The 14094-nt window shown below is 36.4% G+C and overlaps 2 protein-coding genes across 2 annotated transcripts; both read left to right on the forward strand.

Moving 5' to 3' along the window:
- The first annotated feature begins 67 nt into the window (after positions 1-67).
- Positions 68-2410, forward strand: LOC146657292 (arrestin domain-containing protein 3-like). Its single transcript, XM_085426993.1, has 6 exons — positions 68-323; positions 820-877; positions 962-1109; positions 1420-1516; positions 1608-1864; positions 2024-2410. Exons 1-6 carry the CDS (start codon positions 68-70, stop codon positions 2408-2410), a joined length of 1203 nt encoding a protein of 400 aa, XP_085283119.1.
- A 1272-nt stretch (positions 2411-3682) lies between these two features.
- Positions 3683-5769, forward strand: LOC146657293 (uncharacterized). The gene is made up of 3 exons (XM_085426778.1): positions 3683-3734; positions 5099-5481; positions 5638-5769. The coding sequence occupies exons 1-3, from the start codon at positions 3683-3685 to the stop codon at positions 5767-5769; spliced, it is 567 nt and encodes a 188-aa protein (XP_085282904.1).
- The last annotated feature ends 8325 nt before the right edge of the window (positions 5770-14094 follow it).

Genomic DNA, 14094 nt, shown 5'->3' on the forward strand with positions numbered 1-14094 from the left:
TCCTGTCATATCTTGCTTCAGTTTATTAGTTCCTAGAAAAACGCTCTGCATTTCACTCGGCTCTGAAATGTCTCCGATAAAGAACTTAAATGTGACTTTTGAAACAATCAGTGACAACAGCAGTTATTCTGAAGGCGATACTATAGTGGGTACAGTCAGTTTCAGACTGACAAAAGAAGTCAAAGTCAAGAGCGTTTATGTAAAAGCCAAAGGGGACGCTAACGTAGAATGGACAGAAGTAGGTGTACCTGTCGAGAGACTGCAAAGTGCGCGCAGGAGATATTTCAAAGTGAAGGAATACTTGGTTGCAGAAAACGATGAAGGTAGGATGTCAAAGTCAAACAGAGTTTGTTGTACTTAAAGGTGTTTGTAGCTATGAAATTTATCAGGAAATTTGGCAATGTGTTGTATTAAAAAGCAAAATTGCTACAGTTAGATTCCTTACTTTAAAAAAAAAGTTTTTTTTTTCTTTTTATGAAGTGAAGAGTCTGAGGAAAGATATATCCCAAAATAATAAGAACAAAAATCTAAATAAATAAATGAATAAATAAAGACATGTTATCGAGGTGTGCATGATAGGATTCCAGGTCAAACCACAAAAAAGATTGAACTAATTCAAGTTGGTTAACTTGTCTTTTATTATCTGTTATTGGCAGCTATAGTTAAAAAATATTAACACTTTTATCTGTAATTCCAAACAAAACAAAAGCCAGACAAAAGGAAGTATCAATGGGTTAAATAGTGTAGCAGAGATAAAGAAAACAGTTAACTTTGAGAATATGAGATTGAGATCAAGTGTTAATCAAACGACTCTTGCAGGGACTGTTCTTCCAAAAAGAGTGCACATCTTTAAGTTCAGGCTCAAAATCCCAGAGGGGTAAGTGAGAATTTGCAGCATCCAACATTAATACATATCTTGCTTTTGCAAATGAATGCATTCCTAATTAGTTCTGTTATACAGAAGGATGCCTTCGTCCTTTAAGGGAAAACATGGAAATATTGTCTACACCTTTGAAGCCAAGGTATCTAGGAGATGGCGACTGCCTTCGAAAGTGCTAAAAGAGATCAACTTTGTGTCAAAGTCCTGTCCACACACTCCTCAAATGATGGTAAACACTAGAGTGACATGTGTTAAACATCAGATTTTTGGAAAATGTGTTCTAACTATTCAATAAAAAATGTTTCAGATTCAAAAACCTGAATTACCTTTTACACTTTAAAGTTTTTTGTTTATACATCTTGGGGATAGTCATCAGTTCAAACATACCAACAGTGCAAATGTAACATACAAGAGAATTCAGCGTTGATTACCTGGACTAGATCTGAAGCCTAAAAACAACATTGAGGTATTTTCTTCTGCATTTTCTCCACATGAGGCATTTAGTTGATCTGGAAAAATGTTTATTTGGTTTGTTATAGTGTCCACAGTCCAGTTCAGTGCGTAAAAAGATGAGTGGTCTCTGCAAGGGACAGGTCCAGATCTGTGCTACCATTAACAGAGGAGTTTGTTCTCCAGGTAAAGTATCTGCAACGTGCTCTAGCAAATGTTGATAGACTAAAAAAAAAAAAAAAAAATGCAGCTTATTGTTAATATTTGCTTTTGACAGGTGAAACCTTGTCTGTTGTCGCCAAAATCTGCAACTCCTCTTCCAGGAACACAAGGCTCAAATTCAAACTTCAGCAGGTAACTGTGTACAGTTGCCAGGACAACACTAATAGCAGCAAGGAAACGCTGTTCAAAATGGTCGGAGACACTATCCGTCCAAACTCAGAGCAAACTGCCTCCTGCCAGCTGAAAGTTCCCAGCGATGCCATTCCCACCCTCCATAACTGTGAAATCATCTCAGTTGAATATTACATAAAGGTATGAAACAATACATGATTTGTATTACCTCAGAAATGAACCTGCTTTTTTGCAAACATTTGTGGATAAATAATAAAAAGTAAATATGTGTCTTAACACAACATCTTTATTGCAGATTATAATGCTTTACAAGTTTCTTCATCTCTGACTGTTTCCCAGGTGTATCTGGACGTTAGTTTTGCCCTTGACCCAGAGGTGGTGTTTCCACTGGTCATCCTTCCTTCTAAATTTGCTCCAGCTCAGAGTCGTGAGGCTGTGGGGCCTGAGACAGTTGAGTCTCCAGCTTACAGCGAGTTCACATCCTCTACTTTCACCACTGGATTGGATCCTATACTCACAGGGTCAGGTGTTTATCAATACCCCACCCCAGATCCCACTCAGCATGCAAATATAACAAGTGATTATAACCAGTGGCCACAAGGAGCTGCTTCACAGGGTTCAGTTCCAGCTTTCATAGCACCATCTGTGCAACATCCAGGCCCTACTGCTCTCCATGGAGAAGAACCTCCACTATATTTGTCCATTTACCAGCATCAGAATGAATGAATGACTGTAGAAGCTGAACTGGATTTATTAAGCGAATAAGCCTTAAATAAACTGTAAGCAATTTCTTTAGACACTTGGATAATTGTTCAGACATTTTTTCGTACTGAGAATGTTACCTTGAAATGAACTGAATATACTTTTTGGGATTCCTAACCTGGATAATTGAGCATGTGTCAAGACATTTTGTAAATCCTACATATGAATATATTCCTGGTCCCAGACTGTCTCAAGATGTACCATAATGTTTCTGACTTTTTGTGGGTAACATGTATCGGAAAATGTGACATAGAGCTGGGCTTTTAGGAGTTATGGTGAACAACTCCAGTCCAATTGACATCCTCCACTGATGTTGCTTTTTTTATTTTTTGTTTTTTCAAAGGCCAAAACATGCATTGCCTACTTTTTGTGCTAGTATTGTGTTTGCGTCCCCCATTGAAGATAAAAATAAATATAAGCTTATTAAAGTTTGATAAAACTGAATATTTTAACATTTAATTTAGATCTTTATTCATTCATGTTGATTCATTGGTTCATATGTGCAACAAACTTTTTTGTTCTTTTTACCAAAACATGTTTTATACCCAAGCTTAAAGATCATTAAGTAGGAAATAATTTTGAATCATAAGCCTGACATTTATCAGCTGAAAACAGGACAAAAAATGTTTTGCTCCAGCTGTTTTTATGTGCAGGGAGTAGGGAATTTTATCCCGATAGCATCCTATGTGGTGAATCTTTACAGAGAAAAACACCACATAACCATTCAGCCCCACAAACATTCCTCAAAGACTTGTTGTCTTGCTAAAACAGATTTACACCCCTTTAAACCTAATTAGTATTCCATGGAGTCGTAGCACCTTGGTTGCAGGCAATAACTCATGTGTGCCACAGTGGCAAACATTGCATGTTTATCAGTAAAGGTGGTATCGGTTGCAATGGTTTTCTAGTGGAAGGAGAAACTGTACTGTTAGCATTTGTAAAAAGGTCTGCCAGTCATGGGTGGAGAATAGGGACAGCACTTGTAAGAGTGATCTTGAATAGTTTAAACTCCTCTGGACAGTTGTGAAGCATTTCATTGCAAACAAAGAAATCTAAATGATACTTAAACATTTCATTCCTCCTTAAGAGGATTAAAAAGTGTCACATGGTCACTATTTATTGTATTTATTGCTCATCTATTGATATTGTGAATGCTTAGCTCCTCCCACCTGCTGCTGTTGCTCAGACAACACAAGCACATGACCATAGGATAGGCTACTTTCGCCTGCCACCAAAATGGGAAAAGTGCTACTGAACGTCTGTTTTTTCCTCTTCATCATTTTCAAAGGTAACATGTGTCGCTGTTTACCTCAGTAATATAGCTGTTATTTTTAAAAAACAGTTTTAATTTTAGCTGTTCGAACTGTTGTAAACATTTCTTAAGTAGCTGAAAGGCATTTTGCAAGTGCTGCCCCCGCGACCCGGCCTTGGATAAAGCGGATGAAGATGGATGGATGAAGCTGATAAAAGAGATAATAAATTTAATCTGTCTATACAAACAAAAACTGTGGGTGAGAAGTTTAAGGTCATGCCCAAAATTTCTTGTTTTCACTGAAAGCTCGTACATATATTGATAAAAAACGCTGACAGGGTTTGAACCATTGATTTTTACGTTAAAATGTTTTAGTTTTGTCAAACTATCATATGTTCGCAGCATTCATGCTCTTCCAGACCTTTTTTTATTGTAGCTGTAACTTTGTTGAAGTAATGTGGATACATTTCATTCCTTTCTATGCGCCCTGGGACTGGCTTTGTTCTGTTATGTGTGGGTTCAGACAAAGATCATAGCTTACAGCAGCACCCGCAGGTTGCCGGATTTCATTCCCTTGTAGATGTCAGCATTTTTGGGATCACTGCTTTTGTTAATGGTACCTAATGAATTGTGAGTTGGTTTAACAGAGAAACAGGTCTGCAGGTGTCATTTTCTCAAAAACCACCAGAATTTTGTCCTATTTGTAAAGCAAAGCAGGTGCAGTTATAACTCCTGTATTACATCAGAACTATGAAAAAACAGCAGTGTTTAAAATGAAGGGCATATTTATAGACTATAACTGATTGACACCTCTAAAGGCTTTTATTTAAACAGCTAGATTTTTTTATATGTAATAAAGTGTGAACGTCACTGCTTGGTCAGTTAGTCTTGGTTTCAAATGCATTACACATAGGTTCAGTCAGTGGTTTCAAAGCACAGCATTGCAGAGCTAAACAGATGAAGCTCCATTGCAGGATTTATCAACCTAAAACAATAACGACAACAAAAAAATAAACATGTGTTTGTTTATTTAGTTGTTTTACTGTTGAATGAAGTTCTCTTGTGTGGTTACAAACTGCATGTTGAGCCATGTTTGCCTGGATTTGCATGTGTTTGTCCACTTAAGTAGTAATGTTAATGTGGTTGACACACAGAAAATGAGTACAGCAGAGAGCAGTTGTAGGTTACCTAGATAAGGTTGTGGTTCTCTACAGGTAAGCATGTGGGCTTGGTACTGACTGCTAACCAGTTATATTACCTTGTTTTAAATAATAAAATATACAGCTTTTTGCATATCAGACATACCAAATGCATCTTTTAACACACATTTATTACATATAATTTATGGGTACTTTAATTATTTATTCTTTTATGTTTTATTTGTATGTTGTCATCCACAGAGCTGTCTGCCTTAAAGATTCAAAACAAGCTGCTGGGTAAATGTCTGCAGGTTACAGAAGGAACCGAAGGAGGTAGAGTGTCACTGGGCGAATGCAGCCCATGCTCACCTATACAGGAATGGCGTTGGCACCAAGAGAGCCAGGCTGTCAGCAACTACCACACTGGAGAATGTCTGACTGCACCAAGAGAGCAATATGAAGGTGTGCATCTGCAGCCCTGTGTCTTCAGAACTGCAAGTGGCAAGGATGGTGATAGAAGAGAGCCAGGAAGCCAGGTATGGACATGCTCCAGAGAAGGCCACCTCACTGTGGTAGGGAAGGGGCTCCACCTTACTGCTACAAAACAATCCACTTTGGTCTTCCTTTCAAGAGGACATAAGAAGGTAATAATATTAAGGATGGAGAAAAGAAATTTTCCACGTATGATAATAGCATCTTAATTACATTATTTTAAATGTATTTAAAAGCTAGAGAATATTGTTGAATGTTTTCACAAAGCTGAAAGATAAAAACGTTTGCCTCTGGTTCTTTAGAAGCAGGGGAGCAGGTGGAGAACACTTGACAGCCAGACGCTATGCAATGGCAAAACCAGCCAACATAAAAAATATCAATCCTCACCTACATCTGGGGGAATCGTTGGAACCAGAGATTCTTTCCAGTCATATATCTGATGTATACAGACAGGATGAAACAGGTAAGAATATCTCAGCCATAATTTACCCAGTGTTGTGTATGTGCATGTAAACACATAACCATTTTAGAAGTCTTTGATTGAACCACTCCTATTCGGGCCTGTTTTAGACAATGACTTGCAATAAGATAAATTTATGCAAGACATAGTTTAGGCTTACAATCGGGGTTAAAGTAGTATTCTGGCACCTTTAGTTAAAGTTGTTCTTCTAGTGATGGCATTGAGATATTTGCTCAGTCATTAGAAAAACATGACATCCCATAACTGCTTACACCTTTGACACATCTTTTTTTCCCTCATCCGTGGGGTGTATTCATAGTGCAGACAAAGGAGTGTGCATAAATGGAGTAACAACAGCAAGTGGCAGTAGTAACTTGAAATAAAGCTCAAGAGATACCATCAAATACACAAACTGTTTTTGTGAAGCTTGTCTCACAAAATGTGTCTGCAAGAAAATGTGCAGTTGTTAAATTTTCAAAGGAGAGAAAAAAGTTGTAAATTTACAGTGTAGAACTGGAAAAAGATTTAAGAAAGAGAGCAGAGAAAGATGAGAAATTATTTTCAAAGGTCTATTCATCTCACTGTTGAAATGCTAAATACTCAAAGAGCACTGAATACTGGAGCATGAGCATACATCAGCTGGTCACAGTTTGTACACAAATAAATGTCATACTATTAGAGTACCCAAACTACCCATGTCACGCTTAACCCTTGGCTATAACAGTTATTTGTTTTTAATCCAAATGAAGTATAATATACACTTATGTCACATAATAATAATGATTCTATATTTTTTTTATATAGATTTGACTCCTTCTTATTTTAGCACCAGATCCCCTGCAGATCCAATGATTTTTCTCCATGTGGACAGTGGTAAGATCTGCAAATAAAAATAATAAAATAATACTAATAGAAGAGTGAATGTCCAGTTTTATTTATGTAAATATTTGATTTATTGTTGATGTTTGTACACTATAGAAAGCAATATTTACTTTTCCAACACTAGATGGAGACAAATATAAGAGAGACAGCAAAGGTTGTAGTGGATGTAGAGAAGTTTTTTTTTCAAACTGTGTTTCGACAAAAACCGATGATATGTATTTGCAGCAGTTACTAGTTAGCAGAGGAGTAAATATGAATTGCATAAAACAAATGATGCTTTTTTTGGTTTGTATTCACATACACATGTTTATAGAGATTTCCTAGAAAATGGCAATGGTGGTGTTAAGTTTATTATCTCTGTTCCTGGGGAGTGTGACTCTTTTCTTCAGTATTTACGCTGATAGGTGAGTGGCTAAAACACATAAAACATGCATTATTTATATAGATTCACTATTGGAATAAAACAAGTACTTCTTTACTTTTTAAATACTTAGTAATTTAAAGGTACACTCAGCATTTTATAGACTATACTATACTGTACTTATATAAATATACTTAAAATAGTTTGAAATGATCATTATTATTGTTATTAAGTATTGGTAGTAGTAGTAGTACACTGTGAGAAAGAACAGGAAATGTCTGCTATACTTATTAAAGGATTTGCAAACATGCGTGCAGTATAAAAGGCAAAGAGTCTGTATTATTTTAAGGAGTTTCCATCCATTCGCTTCTGTTTATCCTTTTCAGGGTTGCGGGAGCCTATCCCAGCTGTCATAGGGTGAGAGGCAGGGGTACACCCTGAACAGGTTGCCAGTCTGTCGCAGGGCTAACACACAGAGACAGACAACCATTCGCTTTCTTGTAATTTCTTTTAGTAGTATTCAGGAATAATTCACCAAGCTTCTTGAAGGACATTCAAGGCTCTTCTTTGGATGCTAGGTACCTTTTTTCCTTCCTTTAAGATGATCCCACAGGTCCAGGCTCTGGGGAGGAGTCTTTTGGTGTTTGGGTCATTGTCATGTTGAAAAGTTAAGCTGTTGTTCATTAGATGCTTTACAGCTGTTGTTGGATGGTGAATCAAAATCTGATGGCAGTTTTTTGGATTCATAAATCCATCAATGCTTTCACAATTCCAGACATCATTGGCTGAAATGCAGCACAAAACCATTACAGAGCCTCCACCATGTTTTCCAGATGGCTGTAGGCACTTGCTATTGTACCTCCCTCTTTACCTCCTCCGTACATGATTTCTCTGTTTCCATTCTTAAGGAAGGGTCACCACTGAGATCATTTCTGATACAATATTGACGAACAATTTTATGCCTGTCAAACTGTGATATCTTTTTTTTTTTTTTTTTTTTTTCCTACATTCAAATCAGAGATGGGAACAAATTATGTGCTGGTAGTAACAAAGTGCCTAAAGATACAAAAACAAATGGTCAGATACAATGACTGGATTAAAAATGAGCAAAAAGACAGCCAATGTCCGAGGAAAAACTTTGAAGACCTTCAGAAAGCCTGGAGAAATATTGCTCATAACAATATAAAAAATTACAAAACTCTCTGTCTCATTAGAGACAAGGTATAAGAAAAAAGGGGTGGTTCAATACTTTTGCAAGTTTAAATTGTTACACTAAATACAATCACATCCAAAAGAAATCTGAAACAGGAATCTGTGTAGTCCTGTGAAAGAACACACTTGATAGGATAGGTAGCCTTTGTCAGTGCGCCCCAGGGTGGCTGTGGCTACAATGTAGCTTGCCATCACCAGTGTGTGAATGTGTGTGTGAATGGGTGGATGACTGGATATGTAAAGTGCTTTGGGGTCCTTAGGGACTAGTAAAGCGCTATATAAATACAGGCCATTTACCATTTACCATGTTTTAGCAAATTCATCCCAGTGTCAGATTTTGCAATGCTTGGAGAAACTGAAAGAAAAAAAGTGTTACATCACATAATTTACAGAATATTAATTATTTTCAGAGAAGAATCTTTTAATTAAAGCTTCTTCTCTGTAAAAAAAAAAAAAAGTTTTGCAGCACAGCAGCAAGTTGCAGCTGATCAAACCACAAGACTGCTGGAACAATTTTCTTTGGACATGTGAAATCAGTACAACATGTCATACTGATAGGCATGGCTGGGTGATGATTTGTATTTGTTTTACAGCCTTTTTACCCTGTCAGACCTGGACACCTTGCAGTCGTTGAGTGAGCTTGGCTGAAACTGGGTCATGCAGCAGGATAATGATCAGAAGCACAGCAGCAAGTCTAAAAACAAAAAACAAAAAACAGAAAATGATGGTGGCTAAGACAAAGTCCAGACCTCATTCCAAATGAAATGCTGTGGTGGGACCTTAGGAGAACTTTGCACAAATGAACACCAGCAAACCTCAGAACTGAACTGAAGCAATGTTGCAAAAACGAATGGGCCAAAATTCCTTCACAATGAGTGCGAGAATGAAAGTCATACAGAAAACAAATACTTCACATTGTTGCTGCCAAAAGTTGTTCTATGAGCTACTGGAATGGGGTGTGTGTAGTTTTTGAGCAGACAGGTACAGTATATAACTATATCTATATAGAGATATGTTCAATGGAGTTTATTGTTATGAGAAAAAAACCCCAAGAAAGTAGAATCGTTAACATTTTTTGATGCTTTCACAATAGAAAAAAAGATTCTCGTGATTTCTTGTATAAATACTTGAGGGAATGCTTGTTAGATGGCAGTGGCTTAAGCCTTCAATTGGATAAATACTTGGGAAAGTAATATGTGGTTTTTTCTAGGTTCTAAGCTTTACGACGATTAGACGTCCCTGCCCAGTGGTGGCTAGTGTTGCTTACTTCCATTAACATAGATATCCATTTACCTAATGCTTATAGGTATTTCACTAGTGTAATTTACCATTTAACTTTGTCTTTTTTAGTTGTATTCCAAAATTTCTAAATTGCTGCTCTTATTTACATTTTAAACAGCATCACAAACTTTTGGAACTGATTCAAAAATACTGCATGGTTATGGCTGACATAAAATATTGTACAATTATGGCTAATTACTGAAAACCACCTATAGAGGGGGTTTGTCTTGTTGCATGCAAACATTGCAGCCAATTTATGGTGCATTTGGTGCAAAGTAAGAATACCGTTGCTCAGTGTAACCATTTGTGTTTTGCAGTGTATACGACAATAAACTTCTTGAATCTTGAAGTTTATAATGACAATAAAAGTTACAGAAAACATGGTATTTTCTTGTGGCACAGAAACTTCCCAGCAGGAGGAGTCGTTCTACAAGACAAAACCAAAGGCTATGTAAAAGTGTTTGTGCAAAGAGACCTGGCTGTTGTTGATCCCTCCTTTTTGATAGATCTGTGTGTAGACCAGACAGTGTCAGGGGAAAAGAATTTGACAAGAGAACAAAGAAACTGAACAATATATAAAACTTCTGTTTTGCAAAAATGCACTCACAAGTTTTCTATGTGCTTTAAATGTACAAATATATCCTTTTTCTTCCATCAGAGAAAGTAAGTCTTGCAGCTCTCCTGCCGTGGTTGTGTTTATCCTAATGACAGAGCACAAAGTTTACTGAACAAAATACAGCAATCCATCCCCTGTTCCAAACCACATCCACATGCCAGATTAAAAATTGGAGGTTATATATATATATTTTTTTCTCTTTTGGTGAAATGTGTCAACAATTTTGCTTCTACAGCTTACAGCTTTTCATGCTTGTATTGGATTGTCCTTAAACCCAACCCAGGGAGGTATTATGAAGCAACTTCAACAAACCCAAGATATTTTTTATCTTTGAAAGATAACAGCCACAGTGCCACTAATCTATGCCAAAAGTGAAGCCAACTCCTTTTAAATATTGATATTGTAGTGGCATAGAAACCGTCTTCTCAGTTGTTGGGTTTTTTGTTTTTGTTTTTTGCTACAGTATATTTTAACAAATCATTTCATCATAAGTAAAGAAAAAACTCTATTATAACTCTTAGAATTTGTTTATGCTGGCATGACTTCTATGTATTGCTACACCAGAAAGACTCAAACAATTCTTTTCGTATCTGAGTCCCACCCTAAAACAGGTCACAGGTAAATCTGTCCAGGTTTTTGTAATATGATTGCATTTATCTAAAAAGGGATTGCCGCTAGGTAATCAATCACTGGCAACAGTAAAACCACAAATTTCTTGCATTAAAAATAATTCAAAAACAAAATATGTGGACTTGAAATAAAAGCATGTGAGAGGATGAAGTAATGATTTCAGATTCACAATTTATTTCAGGTCATTTACAGACATAGTGTAGAAATGATTGTAATAACATTGTCTGGCTACACTGACCTATAGATACACCCTTAATTTAGCATGGCTCATGTGCACACCTTCAAACATCTTTTAGTGAAAGTGTTGACACCGAGTGATTGTCATTTTAAATCCAGTCTGCCCGAGTACTGAGAGAAAACAATGGAAAATGTATCACCGCCTGTGTGCGAAACTGTGTGCAAAGTCTTTATAGGTGGTGGCTGGTGGTGACATGCATGAAAAAGAGGTGTGTGAGAGAGTTAGTCAGCACTTTCAGTACCTGGAGGATTACCAGTTTTCACAGGTTTTATTATATAATTCATTTTTTTACTTGGTTGTTTTGAAGCAATGGAGCTCTTCAAACTTCTGCAATGTAACATATTTGTATTTGTTAGTGCTGGTTGAAAAAACAGAGCACCATCAAAACGGTTGCAATATTTAACACAATACAGGATTTATGGTACCTGGCTTTGGATAAACGATAGATGATTGGTGGAACATAAAACCTTTTGCTTTTCATCCCATATTGATTATATCACATCAGACAGTAAAAAAAAGATGACACAACAATTCATGACACCACTGCACATTTAAAAAAAAAAAGCAGATTATATAAATACTAATGAGCCATTAGACCAGGGGTGGGGAACTCCAGGGCTGGTCAACACACCTGAATCAAATGCTTAGTTCATTACCAGGCCTCTGGAGAACTCCAAAACATGTCGAGGAGGTAATTTGGTAATTTGAATCAGCTGTGTTGGACAGTGTTTCCATACTGTCCACACCAGTTCACCAGTTCATTTCACACCTGTCTATGATTAGAAAATAGGAGACGATTAGAAGGAAGGAACAGAAACAGCTATAAAGAAATGTTCACATGTGGCTTCTTCTTTGAATGACAGACCTTTAACCTGAATTTGTGGTTGGCAAACTGTGTGATTTCTGCAAATGATCCTAAACCCATGTAGTGATTATCGTGACAACACCATGCCTGTTTTTGATGCAATACAATCTGAGGGACGGAGGATCATGTATTGATTTAGATTTCTCATATTCTTGGTAACTTTTGATATATTTACAGTAGATAATGAACTAAAACTTGTCAGAATTTTTCCATGGTGGAACATTATGTTTTTTAGATGCCATTATTGAACCTCCGCCTAAGATGTTCATGACCTAGTCTTGCTAACCTGTTGCCAATTATCCTAGTTAGTTGCAAAATCTCTCTCCAGATATTTCTATTTAGTACCATTTACTTATCGAGTCTTTTTTCTTACCCCCATCCCAACCTTTCTGAGACAGGCTGTTCCCATTAAGTTACAAAGGAGCTAATATTTTCTAATTGAATAGTAAAATGTCTCATTTAATATAAATGTAAACATTTTAAACATAAATTTGCTTTCTGTGTTTTATTGTGACTAATTCATGGTTGTATGATATTTGTGAATCATTGCATTTTATTTCTATTTGCATTTTACACATCATCCCAACATTTTTTGCAGATTTAAAACTGGATATTCCAAATACATAGACACACTACACACACACACATTGTTCACTTTGATACTAATTGTGATTTACAGGCAAAACACAAGGCTTCAAATATTTTAAGATTACACACTGAAATACTGCTGAGTTTTAAATGTGCTTTGTGCTGCATTTTAGGTATCTGGGTTATTGCATTTTCCATAGCCTTTAAATATTCTGTTGTTGATGATCATGTGGAGAAATAAATCACTGAATCACAGGTTAGCCTTGGCCAAAGTATTGAAGTACTATAACCTCTGGAGCTTTAGGGTATATAGCATTTATCACACATGGCCTGCACATGGTACCAACATGTTCCATACTACGCATAGCAAAACAGACCATAAGTGTCTGTTCATGTGTGAAAACATTTTTATTGCTCAAACATAGAGTGCAAGTTCTTTGAACTTACCCGGGGAATTCATATAGTGTTCTTACTTTGTTTACTTCTTCTTTGCTTTAATCCATACTGACAGACATTATGATATTAGGTTAAAACATCTGTGCATTTGTCAATGTCTCTGATATCTGTATTTCATCTTTCCTGTGAAAAAATGTTGTCTAGCTGGTAAGTCTAGCCAGCTGCAAATGCTTTGATAAAACTCCAGCATGAGCAAATAGTGTGGCTTAAAGGATATAATGGGGATTCAATAGGTACATTCGGTACCAAACCATGTAATAATGAATGAATATACTTGGTATGTGAAATGTTATATTGAAAGTATTATATTGTTTTAGCATGAAAACATTCTGTTTTGGGTAGAAGGGTTCCTTCTTTAACTCGAGCTTTCACTGGCGGTAGATGTAATACTAAAAGCTTATGTGTCTCACCTCTATGATTACTCCAAAACTTCTTGTAAGGTAGAGGACCTGCTAGAACAAGCAGCATTTTTATGGCCAGTAAAAGCAGGTTGTTTTTTTTTCATGGACAAATAAATGTGATCTTTTGCTTGGATTCATTTGGTGACGCTGAAGATGTATAAAAGTTTTTATACTTGATTTGTATCCACTGCTAAGAATTGTGGCAACTAGAAAACCTCACGAGCACCTCTTCAAATCTAAGGGACGGTAACATTTAATGTTTTAATGTTTTCATTTTTAAGTTTCAGAGCTATGATGTCCAGCTATCATTTTAAGAAGAAAGAGCAGCATTGAGAGCGCACTCAGCGTTCTGATAATAAAATTGCAATGTTTATTTTACCAGTGTTTCCTAGATCACTAGATTAATGATTTTCTGCTGGATTAATCTCATCTTTTTGCCACAGTTATAGACTTTTGTATATACACTACCAGTCAAAGGTTTTAGAACACCCCAATTTTTCCAGTCTTTTTTTAATTGAAAATTCTGCAGATTAATGTCTCTAATGAAAGCATGATACAAATAAGCAATTGGAGTTTAAAAAAAAAAGAAATTGCTGAATCAATTTATAGACCAAAATGTATTCTAAACTTTTGACAGATCAAAGTAGCCACCTTTGGCAGAAATAACAGCTGAACACACCCGTGGCTTTCGTTCTACAATAGAAATCAAATATTCTTCAGAAAGTTCTTCCGACATGTGTTGCAGAAGTTCCCATAAACGTGTGGCACTTGTAGG

The sequence above is a fragment of the Rhamphochromis longiceps genome, linkage group LG12 (assembly GCF_057381845.1).
Source record: "Rhamphochromis longiceps isolate RC_006_pf linkage group LG12, R_longiceps_female_GT1.1, whole genome shotgun sequence".
Lineage (NCBI taxonomy): Eukaryota > Metazoa > Chordata > Actinopteri > Cichliformes > Cichlidae > Rhamphochromis > Rhamphochromis longiceps.